At 30.2% G+C, this 23,307-nt stretch overlaps 1 protein-coding gene across 1 annotated transcript in view; it reads right to left on the bottom strand.

Moving 5' to 3' along the window:
- SEMA3E (semaphorin 3E) overlaps positions 1–23,307 on the bottom strand; it is a 339,675-nt gene that overhangs the window by 40,146 nt on the left and 276,222 nt on the right. The window contains exons 6-11 of the mRNA XM_031938651.1: positions 18,228–18,347; positions 16,254–16,396; positions 11,358–11,472; positions 10,811–10,880; positions 7,830–7,974; positions 4,602–4,824 (exon numbers count right to left, since the gene is read on the bottom strand). Of these exons, the coding sequence (XP_031794511.1) occupies positions 4,602–4,824; positions 7,830–7,974; positions 10,811–10,880; positions 11,358–11,472; positions 16,254–16,396; positions 18,228–18,347 (816 nt within the window). The remainder of the gene's footprint in view (positions 1–4,601; positions 4,825–7,829; positions 7,975–10,810; positions 10,881–11,357; positions 11,473–16,253; positions 16,397–18,227; positions 18,348–23,307) is intronic.

Below are 23,307 nucleotides of genomic sequence, written 5' to 3'. Positions count from 1 at the left end.
TGCTACATGATCATTAACCATCTTTCTGACAACCCATTAGTATATCCCCAGTAATTGAAACTAAATTCACTTGCCTAAAATTTGTCATCACATCTATTTTTTTTGATCTTCCATAATTCTGAGATAGCTCTCTGATTTTTCATGACCATTAGAAAATCCATGACCATTCAAATAGCACTAATTGACTAAACAACTGTAGGTGCTAGTCCACGTTCTTAAGATGTTAAATCATCTTGGTCAGGTAATTCAAATTTACAAAGGATGTCTTGGTGATCTCATTACTATCTTCTTAGAATATTGGCTCTGAACTCCCTGTTAGACATTTTTGTTCTGTCATTTCCAGTGCAAAAGTCCTTCTCCTTGTTAGAAAAAACAGAAGCAAAACAAGAAATGAGCAGCTCTGTTTTTTCTTGTTTGTCATATCATATTCATCTCTAGAATTGAAGATGATTCGCTTCCTTCCAATCTAATTTAAAACACACACACACACACACACACACACACACACACACACACACTTATCTCTCCTATCCCTTTATTTTATCTGAGCATTAGCATTTTTGATACCATCTTTACTCTAACGTATCACACTCCAATTTTGCCCATTGTTACTTTCTCATGTTTATATCTTTTCAAAAAATCAAGTTGGTCAGTTCATTGTTAATTGGAATCAGTCCCTTCAAACTACTTCGTAGTGAATAAGTATTAGAGTTGGTGTCATAATTCCTGTCCCTTAAAATCCAGCACTCTTTCCATTATACTCAAAAATACAAAAATGATCTCTTGAATTGTAAAGATCTGGGATGCTATCACTCAGAGAGGGTTTCCTTGGTTGTTTTTACATCTCAATGATATCAATGGAGGACACAGATCACTCATAATAATCCTTTACTTGCCTAATAAGACTAGACCATCTCCTTGCTGCAAATGCATTTCTTGGATCACACTTAGCTCTGCTTCTCTTTTATAATTCCTTTTTAAAAATGTATTGTGGGTTTTCCATATCCATCTTGCTCCACTTCATTGCCTTTAAGTTAATTTCCAATCTTAATTCTTTGAACATTATTGTGTTCCATGACTCACAGTCACAATATAAAAGCTAAAATACTTTACTTTTCCAGTTTTTCCTATATACTTTTACTTTGTTGTCATCTAAAGTTTTTTTTTTTTTTCCATTAAAATCCTTCAAAACTGCTATAAAGGTTGGAGGGGGGGAATTCTATGTAGAGTTTTTTAAAGGTAATATCATAAACACAGAGAGGAAATGGGTTGAATATATAATGGCTGAAATGGTTGAAAATATAATCTCAAAATGTTAGAAACCATTTAAGAGTATTTCTAAAAGAGTTACATCGCCCTTTCTGAAGTCTGGGTTCTTATAATGAATTCTCTCTTAGAAATACACTTTCAGAGTGCCTATTCCCAATTTTATTTTTGTTCTTTGAACTTTTTTCTTAACATTCTTCTAAAATTCATATTGAATTTTGATGTACTCAAACTGTAACTTTCCTTTATTTCTAGTTTAGATAGGAATTATACTTCATTGAAATATTGACAAAATTGCTTTGTGTAAAATGTTCATATTTGAAATGTTTTACTATTATGAAAAATTACCTGAAGATTATATAAGAAACAATTATTTTTAAAATTTTCACATATGCCAAAGCCAAATAAATACAAGTTCATTCAAAATATAAGCATTGAATAAAATAATATAAACAATATGACTCAAAAAGAAAGTAAATCACATTTCAATACAAATTATATGATGGATTTTCCAGATAGTAGTTTAAAAACAAAGAATAAACAAGAATTGGAATTCAGACCTAATGCAGCTCTCTAGTTGATAAAAAGGCATTTCTTCTTAACTCATAAGTTAAAACCTATTTTATATCAACTCTTTTCCCTAATAGTTAACTTGAAGAAATTCTCAATATTAAATTTAAGAGGATGAATGAATCTCTTTAAATACTAAAGTAAAATATAAATATTTATTTAATATTAGCTTACTAAATATTTTCTCTACACATGATATTGTGGTAGGTCTGGGGGGCACACAGTATGTATAACCTAATGGGAAGGAAAGGATATGTACTGAGTTCTTTGGTAAAATAATATTATTGGGCTGTTCTATTGCTAATGTACTCAGATTCTATTATTTATCAACATAGTGTCTATTCCACATTTTTTCACTATTATACATTTATTATATAATATTTCCTAGAATTATATACTATGTTACATTATATTATACAATATGTAATATTGTATAATAATTATTATTGTTATATAATACTTTGTCAAATATTTCACTTGTTAGTATACAACATTCATATGTTATTAGAAGCCTAATAAGATGCTACTGGCCAACTACATTTTTGAGTGTTATAGAAATCTAATATATTTCTTTTGGTACTCCATACACAAAACTAAACATATCAACATTTACTGTATACAATGAATAAAAGAGAAAGATACCAACAGAATTGTCAGATGCCAATTTCTAGAAACCCAATGGAGTGTTTTCCCATTTTTTTTTTAAATAAAATATTACTGTGACAGCATGGCCTTCATTTGAAATGATAAACTATATTTTGGTTACATACCAATGTCTTCATACATTCAACTCTCTCTCTGAGTGATTAAAGATATAACAGGGAAGATATTGACTCTAATAAAGAGCATCTGCTATGATAATTTATTTTCCTACAGAGCTTGAGAAGTAACATGTACTAGTGTATTGAGATGTAAAAGTGTTTGTATATATGATCATATTAACTGGATACTTGATGAATTCCTTAATATATGTCATTTTCAATTTAAACATGTCTTTATGTTTTTCCTAAAAATCATAAGATACTTTTTTTAAGTAGACTTTTAATATTTTTGTATTCATATATTTTTATTTACTTTGTAGTTTGCTCTAAATAAGAATCAGTAGCATGGACTATAACTTGTTTTTAAAGTGTAAATAAATATATATATATGTATATATATATATTAAATATACTTTTGCAATTCATTACATTGATTTTTACCATAATTATTATCAATAATCAATTATTATCAGAGCCATAACCACCATGTATGTCACCCTTAACAGTCAACACAAAGACTATTAGTATTAACTAGAGAAATTATTACCTTAATTTATACTAGATACAGATATGAACACCTTTCTTCATTATCATTTTTATAAGAGTATATGAATAAATTCTGGGAGAAACAAATTAATTTTGTACCATATCAAATAAATTTATTTATAACAGAGCAATTTTAAATGCAAGTCATTTTTGTTCTAGACAGGGGAAAAGTTGAGATTTATAAATCTGTCTGTAAGAACTTTAATTCAATTCTACAAAATAATAATATATTCCAAGTATCTTCAAATCACACTCTGGAAGATAAAGGAGGAGCAGCAGACCATGTGCATGGCTCAGCGAGGAAAATGTCTAGGGGCTGTTCTAGAGACAGTGCATTTGCAATATAAGCATTTATACCTCATAAATCACCAGTGCTACAACTTAAGGCATGATTTATTGTTTGCTGATTGTCGAAACTTAAGAAGTTGATGGAAAATGTGAATAATGAAGATTAAATTTAAAAGTGTATCATGCAGATACTTTTTCCCCCTTTTGAAGAGCTAGTTATTAAAGGTTTCTCTGAGTATTTTTAAAATATATTTTAAAACACTTCAGTGTTTTTATTTTCTATAAGATCATCCATTTAATTCAGTAAATACTTGCAAGATACTTGATTAGCAGGGGGGGGACACAAATAAAACCTGTTCATTAACTTCTCTTTCTGGCCTACCCTTCTTTAAAATTATGAACATTGATTTGGAAAGATCCTGAGTAGCACATGACAAAATTGGTTCTAGAGGCTCACTTTCCTTTAACAAGGGTCTTGGTGGTTTTAAATTCAAATCAATCTTTTTCCCTTAATGGAATTTGTTAAAGAATCTGAAAATTCACCAACCAGTCAAAAGCCTCAGCCATCTTGTGGGATCTGACCGAAGATGCCATCTTCCTGATTTATATACCACATTTCAATTTCTCCTGAACTGTTATTTGGAACTGACATTGTTTTCCCATTTTCTTTCTTAAGAATTGTTCATCTAAGGCTGATAGGTACCCCCTTCCTCCTTCCCATTCCCAGTTCTATGCTCTATTGCAGAAAACTTCATCTTCCCCTTGTTTTCCATTCACTGAGGCAGGTAGAGTGGTATGGGGGATAGTCTTGGAGTCAGGAATACCTGTCTTCAAATCAGATCTCAGACACTGGTTAACAGGACTCAAATAACCTCAATCAGCCTCAGCTTTCTCAACAATAAAAATGAGGATAATAATAACAATGGGGTTGTTGTAAGATTCAAATGAAAGTGCTTAAGTAATACAGTGCCTAGCACATATTAAGTACTCTATAAATCATTATTATTATATTACATATAATAATTATAGAATTATATTATTCCAGTATTAGGAAACTGATGAAATGAGTATGCAAAGAGAGTGTCAAGGGATGTTCCCTCATCATTTTAATTATTACATTATCTTTAAAATAACAATTTAAAGACCTCCATTGCATGCATTTTTTTTTACCTGTGCCAATAAATAAGACATCATATTGTCCATCTTCAGCTTCAACTCGATCAACTGCTATTTGTTTCAGGTTATATTTTCCATCTGTTTTTACCAGGATTGGCCTCTTATGAACAGGTTTCACAGGCTGATGCATTAGTGGATGACTTCTTGCAAACCGGATTGCCTCATCAGGATAATCCTTAGTGGTACCATATTTTCCCCCATTCACCTTGCTGGCACACTATGAAGACATAAAGTTTAGAGTTAAATTTTGTTGTTGTTTGTTTGTTTTACCATGGTAACATTCTCCTATGTTTCCATTAAATCTCTATAGGACCAATTTGAGATTATAGGCTGTGCTCAGTCACTTTAACACACATTTTAGAGATGCTTTTAAATAAATAAAGATCCTCTTCAGCAAAAGTGAGACAAGCTTTAGGAGGTGGTGATGATAATCATGTAAAGCTCACAATTAGAGATGTACATAAAACATTATAAGGTTCAAAAAATTAAATGCAGTAATTTCCTGTTTGGATAGAGTTTGCTTTTTAATGGAAGAAACAACACAAAATAAAAATTTCTCATATTAGTTTAAATTGAAAAAAAATTAATATTGTAAATTTACTTGCAAATGCATATATCCCAGTCTTGATTCTAAGACTTCCTCTGCTTCCCCCCTCCCAAAAGAAAGTTTAATATTTTTAGAAATTCCTCCTCAAATAGCAGTCACATCACTATGACAATGATTGTGCTAGAAAGCATGAAAATGTGATTTCATACTCAGAGACACCCCTTTTTAATATAATGACCATCATTGTGATGACCCCAATTATGTTATACAGAATAGCGTTTCAGACATGCAAAAAGCAATGATATCTAAAATCCAGCATTGTTAAGTGTTTTTTTTTCCTTTTAAGAAAGACTCTAATTAATTGCTAGAATTTGCAAGAAATGTCATTTTTGAATGAGCCAAATAAAATGAGAAAACAGGAAACTTTTAGCGCTAAAATTAGTCTTAATTCACTAATTCTAAGATGAAGTAAGAAAATTAAACATATTTTAAAATGAAATGTGCAGCACTACCCATGAATTATTGGATGGAATTTTCAACAGCATTAAATTTCATTGTAATTTCTACCTTATCATTAAAGTGTCCCTATGTTTGCCCATTTCTTTGAAGGACCAGCAACTTGGTAAATTTCTCTTGATGAATTTTTCTAATTCTCATGTAATCAGGAGTCTACTGATTACAAAAGCTTGCAAAAAGTTCTATTTCATAAACCGATTATTTTTCAATTATTTGCTAAGAAATCAGATAATGCTTCTTAATTTAGCATGAATTTTTCACTTTAGCATATTTTTATGATTTATAATTGAAACCATTTATATCCATCTTGGAAGCATTTCAGGAACCAGTCACTTCCTCCAAATCTCTTTTAAGACCATGTGGTTTTAGGAAGCATTTCTAGCAAACCCACAGGAGTAAGTTCCCTTAGTTTAAACTGTAATTTCAATCAATAGAGTGAAACAAAATACACTTTATGTCTTACTGGAAATAATAATTTTAAGCTAGTAGGAGACAGTGATTGAAATAGTAAAGTCTTACACTTGTTAAGAAGAAGTAACGTTTGTTTCCACTTTTGGTTTGGCTCTGCAAAAATGGTTTCTACTTGGACTTCCAAGTAATTGTGTAATCAACAGAGTGATGGAATTTCACCAGGCCCTCATAAAAGAGTGGAGTTTGAATTGTATGACAAGTTAAATGTTTGCTTTCCATGGACCACATAACACATACAATGATCCTGCATTTTTCCAACTTAGTTGTCCTCAAGGCACATAATACAAAACATAACCATTTTGTAGACTCTCGTTCCAACTGAAGCCATAAAAGTTAGAATGGACAGGCAAAAACGTTCTCAGTAGCACCAATTCAAAAACAAATAGTGGAGCTTCCTGTCCTTGTAGATTTGCTTTCCCACTTCTATAAGGACTTATAAGATGCAGAACTCATTTTGAATCACAGGTTTGCCATACAACAAGAATGATCTTATTAGCAAGTCTCTACCTTTCTATGCTACAGTTTCCTCACTGGTGGATGAGGCCTAAGATTTCTTCTACCTATAAATCCTGCAATGCTATTACAAGAGATGATAATTCTCTCAAAGAGACTCAGAGAAAGCTTACTTAAATTGTGCTTGATTCAGCCACAACATGTGTAGGCTGTTGTGTAGAAAGGTATATGAAATTTTTAAAAGTTAATTATTACATTTCAGTCTTTCTTAAAATTTCTCAAACATATTTATTTGAGATGATCTAGTTAGCTAAAATTTAATGGTAAATTCAAAACAGAATCAGGGATTTCATCAGCATGGTTAACTTTTTAACCTTAAAACAAAACCCAAAACATTTCCCTCTATAGTCATTACCAGATTGTATGGCTAAAAAAATTACTTAGTAGTCATTTATCAGATGATGAGAACTATAAATAATATCCATTAAGCCAAAATTCCTCTGTTTTACTATAATTCATTTTCATATAACCAAAATTCTGAAAATAAAATACCCCCTTTCCATAATAGGTATCAACTACTGATCAAAGGAACTTTTTAATATTTTCTTTTATAATTGTCCTCTTTTATAGTGCATCTTTATCACTGAGCACAGATAGCAGGTACTTAACAAATCCTTGTGGACTAATTTCATCCTGGGATGCATTCTGTGAAAGTAGGCACTGTGTTATATATTTTTAAATGTATCTCCAGCACCAAACACATTTCTTGGCAAATAATAAATGTTCAATAAATATGTGCGTATCGATCATTTGCATTTACTAAGTGCCTACTTTGTATCAGGCACTGGGAAAATAAAAGCAAAAATAAAATAAAATAATAACAGTAGTTCCTACCCTGAAGTAGTTAATTAGATGACTCTTCTCAAAAAGGCTTATATATTGTGTCAAAGGTAGAACTTAATTTTGTTTGACTCTGTTCTTTGTTTTGAACAGATATAAAAGCACATAGAGAATAAATAAAAAAAATAAAATATTGTGGAGGGGATAAATTGAGATTATGAAAGATATTTCATACAGAAGAAAGACTTGGCTCTTTATTTTTCAAATATGATTTTTAGCATATGCTGTTTTAAACAATTAAATAAATAATAATACAAAGAAATGTTTACTATAGAAAGAAATATATTTTAAAAACTAAAAAATACTTTTCTCCAAAACTAGATAATTAAACTTACAGAACCAGGTCTTGGGTAGGGGACTTTTCCTTCATAAAGTGACCAGTGGTACTCAGGTCCTTCCTTATGTGCATAGGGTCCATTAAAAGCTGCTCGGATACTTGACATATGATAGACACATATGGCATATCCCCGGAATATGTTACTAGAAAATAAAAAGAAAATGCTAAATAAATAACTCTCTTAGAAAAAAAAAAAACTTCAAGAGACTATATAGTCAACCTTTTTGATTCTAGAAGAATTAAATACAAGGTATTATCAAAATAAATTGAGTATTCATTCAATTTGTAAGGACCTCTTCAAATTCCTTGATTTTTCATGTTTCCTATTTTTTAGGTCTGATGTAAGCTATCAAAGTGAAATTTCAAAGTAAAATAATTTTTCAAGTTCTAAACAAACTTTCCCCCTTAAATGTAGCTATTTTAAGTGTAAATTATTTTAATTGACTTGAATTTGCCAAATGATTTTATTTCTTCACCTTCTGAGATTCTTTATTTTGATTTGTGTGACTTCTAAAACACACACACACAGACACACACAGAGACACACACACAACCCAAACTATTGAATGTCATGAATACACACATATGAAAAAAAAAAAAAACAACACTTTTTTTATTTAAAATGTTTCAAGAATGTTAAAATGTCTCTTGACAGAGACAGAAACATCCAAGCTGCCAAAAAACTGACTGGAAATTAATTTTATTGATTGATATTAAAATTTTGCTCAGACTTCTTTGACTATGTTCAAACTAAGATAACAGCAGAAAAAAATGTACTCCCTTTCAATCAATTTGCTAAACATTTATTAAGCACTTATTATGGACCAAGTACTGTGCTAGAAACTGGAAACATAAAGACAAAACAATAAAAAAGTTCTTTCCCTCAAAAAGCTTATGTTCTATAGAAAAAGTGAAATGATAAAGTCAGCTCTGCTTTTTTGATATATTCACTAATTCACTCAATCTTTTAAGGAAAACAAAAATATTAGACTAACCTCAAATTAATCATAAAGTCAGCCAGAAACTAACCATCTGAAAATAATATGACATGCAAATATTATGCTATTAAACATAATGTATTAAAAATGTTTCAGAAAGAGAACAGAGAAAAAATAGGTTATTAATGTAACAGAACATGTTTATACTGTAAGTTGAATAAAATTTTTGTATACATTACAAATTTTATGAGAGAAGTCAGAGAAATTATTGATTGCTGAAAAGAATCTTTAAAAAATATCTATTTAGACTCATTTTTATGGATAAGAAAACTAAGATAAAAATAAAAAGTAACTTTCCTAAAGTCCCTCAGCTCACAAGAAGATGGAAGCAGGATAAAAATCTAGCTCTCACTTCAAAGTTGGTGTACTTTCCCATGAATATCCACCAAAATCTTCTCTTCTGTACTCAAGAAGTCTTTAAAATGTCCTCAATGATCCCAAGTAAAGGAAAGATGACAAATTATGCTTCACTGATCATGGATTTCTAGTTTTTCTTATTCTCTCCATCACTATTTCTATCTATTGCCATCTCTGAGGGCATGTTGTTTCAACTCTCCTATGGCCACATGTTCCCTTAAGCCAATTATTTGCTGGAAAAGCCGACAGGAATTAAGAGTCAGCATGGCTTCTTTATCTCAATTATACTTCTGGTTCTATCATCTCTAATTGAGCTTTCTCTCCAATTCTCCTTTTAAAAGCCTAGCCCAAGGTTATACTCAAGTATTAATTGCATTAGCAATACAATGGCCCACCAAATCTGACCTTGATCCAAACTAGTGAAATTCATCAAATGATGATTTTTAACTTTGATACCCAGGTCAAAGTACATTTGTATCTTATCAGAGATGCCAAAATAAAGACTTAACATAGTTAACAAAGAGTTATCTTGGAAAAGGAGTAGATACTTAAGAGAATTTCACTTCTGTTAAGGAGACAAAAGTAAATTTTTCGAGATCCTTATCATTATCTTTTGGGCACATCCACTTGCTTCTATTGAATTTATTATTTATTAGGTTTCATCTATACAAGATGGAAGTCAGGAAAATTAAATTAAATTGTTTGTTGTAGTTTTCAACTGGAACATTTCTTTAACTGACTCTGTCCTATCAGTTAAATGTAGTGCCTTTGGGCAATATATGCTATTTGGTAATTTGCAAGAATAGAGAACACAGTCCCAACCCTGAAGGGACTAAATGTTCATAAGCAGATGAAACATGCACTTAAGAAATCTAGGGAAATATCATAAGGGAAATTAGAAAGAACTACAAGGTAAGGAAATACAAGCTTTTATATTTGTAAATGACAAAAGAGAAAAATGGAAAAACAGAATATAAGTATGCTCATAATGGGAAATCAATTTGATAAGTCATTCTAGGGATAGTGATTTTTAAAAGTATTCATGGGTATATAGAAAAATACTTTAGCTTATGCAAAGGATTAAGAGAAAGCAACACCAGGAAAAAGGAACAAAAGATGAAAACTACACACTTAGTAGGAGCAAATAAATGTTGGAAACAATTACGAAATTAATAAAATTAAATTACAGAGAGTATTGGAGCATAAGTAGATATGAGATTGGAATGATGGACATGAAGGGTTTGAATGTAAGAATGGAGAGTATCTGATATGAAAGGTAAAACAGAATCAATCTTAAACAAGATTATGTTCAAGGAGCATTATTCTGAAATTTCTACAAAATTATGAATTTAAGGGTAGAATATGGAAGCTTAAGAAGCAAAGTAGTCATTAATAAGCTTCTTTATTGGGATTGGGATTTTGGAAGCAAAAAGGAATCAGTGTGTGTAATATGCATACATATATACATATTCGTATGTGTGTGTATTTATAACTGTGAAGGAATAAAGACTTAATGTTTGGTAAGATGTAGGGTATAAAACAGAAAAAGTTACAAAGAACTCAAGGTAGAAACCTTGGTGATAAGAGTCATGAAAATTCATATACCTTTTTTTTTATTACTCACCTTGTTGTATTAAAGAGTCCAAATATCACTGGATTCTTATTATCTCTTGTTTGTAGCAAAAAAATATCCTCTACAAAATTAAAACAGAATAAATATATTTCCAAGTACTAATAATCATTCTATTTTAAATAATATTATATTATTCAATGTCATGTGAATTTATTGATGTAAGATAGTTTATAAATTTTATAAACTTTTAAAATGCTTTGCTTTGTCTTAGGAAATTATACAATCATATGCAAATCATATCAAACTAAAAATATACTTAATCTGATGTTTTATAGCTTGTCTATATGGTGGAATCACATGGAAAGAAACCAGAAATATTGGCCCCAGGCTAATTGAATGGACCAGATTTTTGGTTCCATACCAAAAATTACTGATAGTGGATAAATATATCTGGATTACAGCAACTAGAAAATCCTTCTAAAACAAGTATATATTACATTTACACAAAACCAATTGTTTTTAAATGTTGCTTCCAAATGGATGGCACAATTGTAACACATGTCTTAGAGTAACTTTTAATTCCACCTAAGGTACTTACCTAATTCATCAAAGTGAGTATCAATTCCATTCATTCCAGGCACTGAGCAAACCAATCTAGCCTTAAGGAAAGTGCTCCATTTATTTACTAAAATTCTCTGCCCTCCCATGTCATTCTTTAAAAAAAAAAAAAAGAAAGAAAATATTTATTAGTGCTTAACAATGTGTTTAAAATGGGCTATTATAAAGAACATTTTTCCATTATGATTGTAGTTTTTAATGTGCAAGTATGTCATTTATAGAAAAAAAATATACTGAAATTATGCTGGAGATTGACCAACTCTTCTCTAAAAACATGGTTCAGACAATGAAAAGTTCCTCAATGTCAGTATATTTCCAATGAAATCTATAAACAGTTATTTGTAATATATCCAAGCAAATATTGACAATCAACAATTTCCAATAAAATCATTGTAATCTTATTGTAATCTTCTCACCTATGGCATATAATACTATCTACTTCACTATGTTAAGCATGTGTCTGTTTTTATCTTATCTTTAAATGTCATATTATTTTGGATATGATATAAAAAAGAAATATACATATAAAACTAGTTTACTTCAGTGATATAGCGATCAGAGGTCCTTCCTGTCCTCACCCTACATTTCTAGACATGTCACTAGAAAATTCACTTTGTGAACATAATCATTTGCATTGGCCATTTCCTTTAACTAGCTAAAATAAAACAGATAATATATCAGCAGAGATATGGTCTGAATTTATATCTATCCCATCTTATACCCTCTTCTTTTTGCCACTAATTCTCTTTTTAATTCCTATATGCTATCTAATGAAAAATATTACAATATTACAAATATTTTAGTGCAAATTACAATTTAATGTGCACTGAACTGACAGGTCTCAGTGAAATCTGATTTTGTATCATATATATGTATATATGTATATACATATTTATATATAGGTATTTTGTATATATATTTCACACATATGTTGTATATACATATATTTATCAACATATGACTTTATCAATATTACTAACAACCTTTGAGGAACTGTGGTATGGGTCACACATATATAGTAGTGATCGCTCTCATTTGTATAACACTTTTACATTTTTAAAGTAGTTTATATACATTGTCCCATGTGCTCCTCATAATTATCCTCAATGGGCAGTACTACAGATGTTATTATACCCATTACACAAGAGGGAAAATCAAAATTCAAGTGTTCCAGGAACTTGGTCATGGTCATATATATAATAATAATGGCAATTGACCTTATCCAAGGTGTCTTCTCTAAGCCCAGCATATATTCTGTTGTTCATTTATGTCCTACTCTTCTCAACCCTGTGAACCACTGTCCATTGTGGTTTTCTTGGCAAATTTGGTGGAGTGGTCTGCCATTCCCTTCTCCAGTGGACTGTATATTTAATTATTTAGACAGAGGTTAAGTTTCTTGCTCAGAGTCATACAGGAAGTAAGTGTCTGAGGCTAGACTTAAATTCAAGTCTTCATGATGCCAGACCCAGTACTCTATCCATTGAATACCTAACTGACTCCTAGCACATATTCTACTACACTGCATTGCTGCTTTATAAGACAAGTTAAGAGTCTTCTATAATTGGAAAGAATATATATATTTTTTCTGATTCCTTGTTCAAATGATATGCATTGAAATAAAAGAAAGAAATAGACTATGACCTTTGATTTTTTTTTTTAATTTAAAGTGATGGACACTCACCACTACAGTTTGAATTTCTTAAATTAAGGATAACCAAAATCCCCTATTCTAGGTGTTTTTTGGATGCAGCCAAGTAGGCATACAGAAATACAAATATATAATCACTAGAGACTGCTCTTTGAGAGAGATGCTACATAAAGAGAAATTGTTTATGTCTAGATGTAACAATTAATACTGGCAGATGAGGGAGATTTACTCAAGTCACTCACCATTTATGAGGCTTATAAAAATATACTGATGAGCATACAGGAGAATATGACCTTATTTGTCTTGAATTGACTTTACTTAAAGAGTTTGAGGATGATTACAGAAATTCTAAGGAGTTATTTAAGATAAATAGTATAATAATACTAAAAAGCAGAAAAAAATTAGAGCTGTTGAACACAATTTGCTTGTATTTTATATGAAAAAGAATAGTTTTTGGACAAAGAGAACAAAAAAAATGGTTATTAAGGAGTTGAAGCCAAAGTTAAATACAAATATAGTAAGAGAACATGAAGTTCTACTTGTAATTGATGAATATAATTTCAGAATAATAAAATAACTTTTGGAAACAATCATGGATCCACTGCTAGTGACATTATTAGAAAATTGCTCAGTATATATCTAGAAAAAATGGTGATCTCTGAGAATAGGTAATGCCCAAGTTTGATAATTTCCATAAAAAAAAAAAACAGGGTTAGTAATGTTCTCAATCAGAAAAATGCTATACAATAGTAACCTAGATTTTTGCAAAGTATTTGAAAAGTTTTAGTATGTAGAAAAGAGAGAAATATATTGGTTAGATTATATAATATTTAGACTAAAGAAGTGCAAATTAAAATAACTCTGAGGAACCACCTCACACCTCTCAGATTAGCTAAAGTGACAGGAAAAAAACAATGACAAATATTAGAGGGGATATGGTAAAATTGAAACATTAATGCATTGTAGGTGGAGTTGTGAAATGATCCAAACACTCTGTATATACCCTTTGACCCAATAGTGTTACTACTGGGTTTGTGTCCCAAGGAAATTACAAAGGAGGGGAAAGGACCCATAAGTGCAAAAATATTTGTAGCAGCTCTTTATGTGACAGCAAAGAATAGGAAAATGAGGAGATTCCCATTAATTGGGGAATGGCTGAGCAAGTTGTAGTGTATGAAGGTAATAAAATATTATTGTTCTATAAAAAATTATGAACAAGCTGATTTTTGAAAGGCCTGAAAAGATTTACATGAACAGATACTGAGTGAAACAAGCAGAACCAGGAATACATTGTACCCAATAACAGCAAGAATGTGTGATGATCAACTATGAAAGACTTGGTTCTTCTCAGTGGTTCAGTGATCAAGGGCAATTCCCATAAACTTTGGATAGAAAATGTCATCTATATATCTATATCCAGAAAAAGAACTATGTGAATTGAATGTAAATCAGCACATCCTATGTTCACTTTTTTTCTGTCTTTTTCCTCTCTCCCACAGTTTTTCCTTTTGTTCTGATTTTTCTTTAAGTCAACATGATTCATAAAGCAATGTATATTAAAAATTAATTAATTAAAATATAATATTTGGACATATTTAGAACTGGTAAAATGGCTGTACACAAGGAGGAATCACTTTTTAAATCTAATAACCTGTTTTTCTCTCATTTAACTTTTTTATTTTTTACACAGATTTATTTTCTCTCCCTCCCACTCCCTCTGTGAATAATAAAAAGGAAAACTTCCATCATTAATATGCATAGTCCATGAATCAAATTCTGTTAGCCATGTTCAAAAATCTATATGTCATTCTGCTTTTTACATTGGTCATCTACTTAAAGCAGAATATTGATGTTCTGATGTTGAGTTGAAAGGAAGTCTCTAAATGATGTTGTGATTCATTCATTTGGTCATGTCCAACAAAAGTTGGATCACATGTACCATAGCATGCCAGGTTCTTCTATCCTCCACTATCTCCTAAAATCCATCCAAATTTATGTTCATGCTTTTATGACACTGTCTGTACCTTTTTCTTTTGTCTTAAACTTTTTTTTTCAATATTTGAGTCTTTTATAGTGAGTCCTGTCTTCTCAGTACACCGCCAAATATTTAAGTTTGATCATTGCCTTGACGTGGTGGAAGCATTTGCATAATTCAATGAAAGTATGAACTATGTCATTCATGACAATTGACTGAAACCACTTCAGTATCTTTGACAATAAAACTTTGTGGTCTCTAGTTAGGTGTCCAAAAAATCTGTTAGCATTTTTAATTTTGACTTAGATGAAGGAATGATGGAATATTTATTAAATTCTCAAATAACACAACATTAGAAAGATTAGATAAAACACTAAATAACAGAATCAGGATCCCAGGAGATCACTATAGCCAAATAAGATGGAATTCAATGAGAATAAATGAAAAGACTAAGCACCATAGTTTAAGAGATGGAAGGAATTTAAAAAGTTGTTTTTTTTTCATTGATGTTGTTCAAGTAATTTTATGTGTTGAAGAAACTAAGATCCTCATTGATTTTAACTTGACCAGGTCTGGAATAAGTATACACAGAGAACTTCTTTGAATATGCTAATATTGAGAGATCAGTTCTCAATATATTGTGAAGATAGAATTTTTCTTGCTTAGTAAAAATCAAGTTTGTTATTTCCCACAATGACAATTTATAAAAATGAACAGGCATATGACTTTATGCAAACATTACTATCACTATGAAAATGAGGAGAATAATAAAACATTCACTGAGTGCATAAGTATGAGAAGGAAACAGACTTTTTTCAAATGATATTCTTTAACAGTCCACATCTTTACTATGACAAATTTACTAAAAGATTAAGAAAGCACACAATCTCATTGGGTTTATTATTTGTCAACTTAAAAAAAAAAGTTCAATGAGCAAAATATGACAAATATGTATATATACATATATATACATATATATATATATATAAAATGATATATATTCCTTGCATTTTTAAAAATAATGCAAGATTTCTTTGAAAGATAGAACAATAGTGAGAATTTTGAAGACTCACTGATTAAATTATTTAACACTCATAGAATATGTCTAGGAAAAAATATAAATGGACAAAAATACTTTTCAAAAATATTTTTGAAAGTTTTTTTTAAAGATGACAAGAATCCATTTTAGCAAGTATTTTTATATAAATATTGTGGCAATATTAAGCTTAAAATGCAACAAAGGAAAGTCTTACCGCACATACTCTTCCCACTCTTGTATAAATTGTGTGTGCATTGTTTTCTGACTCTAGTGCCTTTTCAGTAAAGAAGAAATATACTTTGTTGTCATCCCGGTCTTCATTGTCAGGAATCATATAAGAACCTACAAACTTAGGTTCTTTAGAAAAGTAAAAAAGAGTGATTTCATTAAATCTTTAAAAATATACTTTGAAATCTCCTTTACCAACAAATAAGCAAAAATGAATGCTAATGATAGACTCATCATTTCATTGAGAAAGAAAGTGTTTGGAGTATGTGGCTTTTTTACAGTCCATTAAAAATATATATGAAGGGAATTCTAACCCTCAGAAGGAAGTCATTCAGAAATATTAAGGAAAGAAAAAAGAGCTAAAGTTAGCAAGTGGAGGCAAGTCAAGAATTTATGATCAAGAATTAGGAATATATACCAGACATGGGAATAATAAGAAATACTGACCATGAAACAACTTGTATTATTCCTCCTATTTAATAAAAATTGACTTTAATGAAGTGAATGCATTTTTATCTATAGTATAACATCACCTTCCATAGATGCTCATAATTTGCCAGGAAATACATGCAGAAATAGTTTTCTTTCAAAGTGAAATGATGTGTACTGTCCTGAAGCGTTTATAATCTAGAAAATTTTTGTGAGGTTTTTTTTCCCCCTTTCGATAAGTGTTTAATTAATCTTATAACTGAACCTTATGATATAGTATTTTTATGGAAACAATCCCCAGAAATTGACTTTTTTCCCTATTAAATATAAAATACAATTTAATTTGATAATACATAAATATATTAATGATTTAAATTTAAATGCCATGTATAAAAATTATTGAAGATATTTCCTATAGTATTACTTCTTTATAAAATGTTACCAGATAAAATTATACAGCCAATTCGGTAGGGGGAAAACACACTGATTATTAAATGTGGACAGCACAAATCATTGAGTACCTGTGTATATGTGTATATTTATATGTGTACATGATAACATGAATGCTTTAGTGAATTGCTTTGGTATCCTTTGAATATAGCTTCAGAGTTTGCATATCTAAGAAAAAAATAATCAGCTATGATATTTATAACTTATTTGAAAGAATCCAGACATACAGATATTAAATATGACATAATATGCAAATGAATATGTGTGTAGATATAACATAGATATATGTCATATTTACTTTAAACTTATTTAATTTATTTTAAAGGCTCAAGATATACACATATATTATTCATGGCATAATGTCTAATATGCTTTAGATTTCTAGAATCTGTGTGTGTGTGTGTGTGTATTATTTAATCATTTCAGTAACATCTGAATCTTTGTGACCCCTTTTTGATAAAGATACTTCTCCAACTCATTTTATATATAAGGAAACTGGCAAAAAGTGACTGGTCCATGGTCACGTTGGAATTGATTTCAGCCCTAGTTCTTTATCTATTGTGACATCAAGCTGTGTGAATGCATGTATGTGTGTATATATCCATACATATACATATTTGTAGATATAGCTACAGTTAAAGATATGGATGACATAGAGATGAATATGTATATAGATTTGGTTATATATGAATATTACATAGAGTAGCTTTAGGCTTGATGTAAACAAAAATTTTCTAATAATTGGCTAAGTAGAATAAGCTGTCATTGTAGGTAATAGAAATCACTGACTATACATTTCAATCACATATTGGATGAATGTCTGACTGAACTTTTATTGAAGGGATTACTTTTCAGATATAAGGATAAACAAGATAACTTCTGGGGGGTCTCTTACTTTGAGATTTTGAGATTCTGGGATATTCAAAAAATACTAAAGAATATGTGACAGTATATGGAGAATTTGAAATGCCATACTCTAATACAAAGAATCACCATATCAAAAAACCTATTTCTGAGCTCTGTAGTTATTAATCGAGGTATCATCCTTTTTACTCCAATAGAGTACTTTCTTTAGCTGTACCTTTTAGCAGACGTTCGTCATCATGTTCAGTCCTAATATGAGTCATACGGCCTAGGCTGCGAAAGACAGCAGCATCTCTTCCCCAGTAGTCACTGTAGAGTGCAGAAAACAGCTCACTACCTATATAATAAGAAAAAGTAAAGACAAATCAATATTTTCCCATTGCTTAGTAGAGAGTGTACTATGAGTTTTGAAAATAATTTTATGATACCATAATTCTTTATTCACATATATAGCTTTGCAAAGAAGATATTAGCTGTGTGTATAATTTATATATATATGCATGCATATATATATATATATATATATATATATATATATATATATAATGTGAGAAAGTCAAGATTGTGCTGTATATGTGTGTCCCTATCAATCTGTGGATTGTGTATAATCAAGTGCTGTGGATACAAAGAAGCAAAAAGATTGTCTCTGACCTCCTAAAGATTACAGCCTAATGGTGAAAACAACAAAGAAACAAACATGATAAACTGTATGTAGGATAAATAGGAAACAATTAAAAGTAGGAAGGTATTTGGATTAAGTGGGTTTGGGAAAGGATTTCTATAAAAGATAAGATTTTAGTTGAGCCTTAAAATGAAGCTAGGGAAGCCAGGAGATAGAGAACCAGAAGAGGAACAGCAAGTAGGCCACTATTGATCATAAAATATGAAGAAATGGATAAAATATAAGACTGGAAAGTTAAGAATAAGATTGTTAAGAGATTTAAATTTTAAGTAGTTGTTATAAAATACTTCATACTTCAAAATTTTGGAACAAGTTTACATTTTTAAAGTCCATGATTAATATTAGTCGATTTAATTTTGAATATCTTACAAAAGTTGTCTTTTAGAAACTTTTACTATGAAAAGTTAGATCTAGTATACTTTTAAAGTATAAAAATACATTTTTATAGACTTCATATCATAGAAAATACAATGGCTTTCATTTGTAAATAACACTTAAAATGTAATTTAGCAATTGATTATATAATCTGTTGATTGAACAAAATACTTAATTCCAAACTATACCATGTAAACTAAAATGCTATTTCTAAACCACTAGATGGCACCGCTAGGATATCAAATATATACAAGTCAATAAAAAAGGGAAAAATTTCCAGACCAACATTCACTTCATTTGTCTTTCCTTTCATACATCAGAAAACCAAAGGATTTATGAACAATTCATATAAACCAGAGTTTGCATTTTACATCAAAGTATCTATACAGGTGTTAAAAACCCATTTGCCATTTAAACTATACCAAATGGGCTTCTTTTAAAAATTTTGCTTTCTTCCAGAAGGGAAAAATTCTCCTTTCACATCATGTTATAAGGAACAAAACATTGATGTAATGTACAATCCAGGTTTAGAAGAGTGTTAGCTAAAATGGGGGTGGAGACAGAGAGAGAGAGAGAGAGAGAGAGAGAGAGAGAGAGAGAGAGAGAGAGAAACATTAGAACAAAAATTAATGAAAATGAGACAAATTAGAAGAGTAGCGTTACTTAATAATTTTTAACTGAAGGTAAATATACTCTGGTTAACTTCTTATACTGATCAAGGTTCATAAATATTTAATTAGGAGACATTAATTACATGAAATAAGCACTTACAAATAATTTTTGTTCCCAAGGTTTTCTTTAGAAAAAATATTTACAGACAGAGAGGACTAGAGGTTTCACTATGAGACAAATTGTGAAGAGTATTGTTGGTACTATACTAAATGCCAAAAATTCTTACATGTGGATGAGGTATGTTCCCAAAGATTGTTTTTTAAGATAAAACAATTAAATGTGGTTCCAACATATTTTTTTTGGTAAACTTACTAAATAAAATATATGCAATTAGCAAATTCAATATTAGTGATGTGAATGACCAACCTAATCTTTGTAGTATATGTTATTTTTGATAATTATAGAGTTGGCTTATTTTTTATCTCAGTTTTAGGTAACCTTTAGGAGTTTTATAATACAATAACTTCAGATAAAAGGAAAATACTATGACACTTTTTTGATGGTCAAATGTCATTTGGGTGATATTTACTGTAATTAAGGAATCAGTGACAATATATATAAATATATTTTTCTGAGGTAATAACTGAAGTGGGAATTGACTCATGCCTGCCATTGTCACCATATTATCTTAAGAAAATCACTAAAACTCTGGATATCAATTTTCAAATAGAAATTAAGTGTTTTGGACTAGATTTTTACTATTATATATATGCATATATATGTATGTATATACGAAATATGATATGAAATTTTAAAAATAAACAAGTGGCTAGAAAATAGATACATCAGCATATTGTTACTAAAGCTGTAAAAATTAATGTAGCCATTCTTATAAGAAATTTTAAACTGTGCTCCCAAATTTTCTGAATAGTACAGATCCGTTCACCAAAAATATATATACCACAAAGAGGTGAAAGAAAGAGGAACAGGAATTGTATGTATAAAAATATTTATAACAGTTTCTTGGTAGTGGCAAAGAACTAGACAGTAAGGGAATGCCTATAAACTGAGGTATGGCCAAACATGAACATAATGGAAAATTATTGGCCACAAGAAATGATAATTTAGAGAAAATTTTGAAGATTTATAAGAACTGATTCAGAGTAAAGTGAGCAGAACCAAGAGAACAATTTATATAATACACAGAACATTGTAGAAACAAATAACTTTGAAAGACATAATACTCATCATTGCAATTGCCATATTTCCAAAGAATTGATGATGAAGCATGAAGCTGGATACCCATGTCCTGATAGAAACCTATTTTTTAAATATAAGTAATGTGTTTGTTTGCATAATTATACATAACTAGTACAAAGATTTTTTTTCTCATAATGTCTGGAGTAGAAAAGGAAAAGAAAGGATAGGAATAGGATTGCCAGTTTTTTAGAAGAAAAATAGGATTTTTGGAACATACTTTTTGAATTAACGAATTAAATTTTTACTAGAGGCTTAATATATGTAAAGCATCATGCTAAGTACAGGGACTACAAATAGAAAGAGAAGATAAGTCTCTTTTCTCGAGGATTCCACATGGTGTAACAACACATATGGAAGATTTCAGCTGCAAATCATATGGATAAATTCCATGGTCCTTAGGGTGCAGAAGCAAAGCATATGTAAATGCTTCTTCTTTAATGTTATTTCCACTGATAAAATCATACATTTTCTGAGGTTGATCCACTTGATAGTGTCAAGGACTTTGATGGGGAGAAATTTTCTTTTTAAGATTTTATACATAGGGTTGTAACACTTGTAGGAACAATTGTCAGTTTGCATTTCCATAAGTGCCAATTCCCATAATGATGGCAAAGGACACTGGATCTAGTCTTCAAGCTCTTACATTCAAGGTCATGAACTATCTTCATCAGGGTGTGAGAGGATATACTGGTCAAGGTAGTAATGGTGGTTAGATTTACCTATCTTTTGTCTCTCTATCATATACCTTGCTGTTGAAGTAGATGGATTTGCCTGTCTTGTGTATGACAGTTGACTGTCAGTCAGGAATGTCTGGTTTCATCAACATACAAGTTGCTTCCCTGGAAATGACTCTAAGGAATAGACTTATGATTTGAGAAGTACTGCTGATTCCTGTACCTGTATACCTTTTGTTGGCAATTGTGATGCTTGTGATGAAGAAGGTGAGTTACTTCTCCATGACGACTTCTATATTAATGTTGGACTTGGTGGTTGGGTAGAAACTAGGGTCATTATTCTTTCTAAGTCTCTTTTGTTTAGGATTTGAAGAGAGGTAATGGTCAAGTTATTGATAGTTTGATTTGCATTACAAATGATTAGTTGTGTATCTCTCTTAAAGGTGCCTAGTTATTTTATTTTAGTGAAACTGGGTTATAATGCACAGAAAAAGAGAGAAGGCCAGAAGGAATCACAAGGCATTTTTTAAAGAAACATGTTGAATATATTAAACACTCAAAAAAAAAAAAAGCCACATATGATAGAATTTCACAGTTTTATATAAAATCCTTTATTCTAGTGTGTTTATGAAAGTGTTCATTTCAGTTAATATTTAAGTTCAGAACTTTTTAAAAGAAGTAGGATAAAAGTCTTTATCCACAAAAATTCAATGCTCACTTTTCCATGTAGAAAGTATATATTAAACTGGCAAAATGGTATTAATTGTACTATATCTTCCAATTAAATTTCTTCATCAGAATGGAATTCTTGAAAGCAAGAAAGCTTTTTTTTAACTTACAAGCACTTATATTCATGTCAATCAATCAATCATCATCATCATCATCATTATAGAGATAGGTCTCTTTTGGAAATATCCAGGCATCTCTGCTGGCACATAATTGGCCTGCATTTTTCTCAATGACAGACAAAGACATTGCTATCATGCTTCTCTCATTTTCTAAAACACAAATTTTGGGGCCCTATAGATAACATCTTTGTTTCTAGTAAATTTATTTATTTATAATACATATTACTTTATGAATCATGTTGGGAGAGGAAAAAAAATTGCATCAGCTGAAAATTGTCAGTTCATAACATTTGACCATTTATCCTTTGGGGAATGATTTGTATTCTTAGAAATTTAACACAGTTCTTTATGTGTTTTAGAAGTTAGACCTTCTACAGCCAATTTACATTGGCTGTAAAAAAATATTTTCCCCCAGGTTTGTACTTCCCTTTTAATTTTGTTTCTGTTGCTTTTGTTTGTAGAAAACCTTTTGCATTTAACATAATCAAAGTTGTCCATTTTGCCTTTCATAATATTCTTTAGTTCTTTGGTCATAAATTCCTCCCTTCTCCAAAGATCTGAAAGGTAAATTAATCCTTGCTCTCCTAATTTGTTTATGGTATCATACTTTATGCCCAAATCATGTACCCATTTGGACTTTATTTTGGTATGGGGTATGAGATGTAGGTCTATGCTATGTTTCTGACATATTATTTTCCAGTTTTCCCAGCAATTTTTTGTCAAAAAGTGAGTTCTTATTCCAGAAGCTGCAGTTTGGGGATTTAGCAAATATTAGATTTTCTATAGGCCTTATATATTGTGTCATGTGTATCTTATTTATTCCACTCATCCAACACTCTATTTCTT

Source organism: Sarcophilus harrisii, chromosome 5, assembly GCF_902635505.1.
Source record: "Sarcophilus harrisii chromosome 5, mSarHar1.11, whole genome shotgun sequence".
Taxonomy (NCBI): Eukaryota; Metazoa; Chordata; class Mammalia; order Dasyuromorphia; family Dasyuridae; genus Sarcophilus; species Sarcophilus harrisii.
This window is presented reverse-complemented; position numbering and strand designations above follow the sequence as displayed.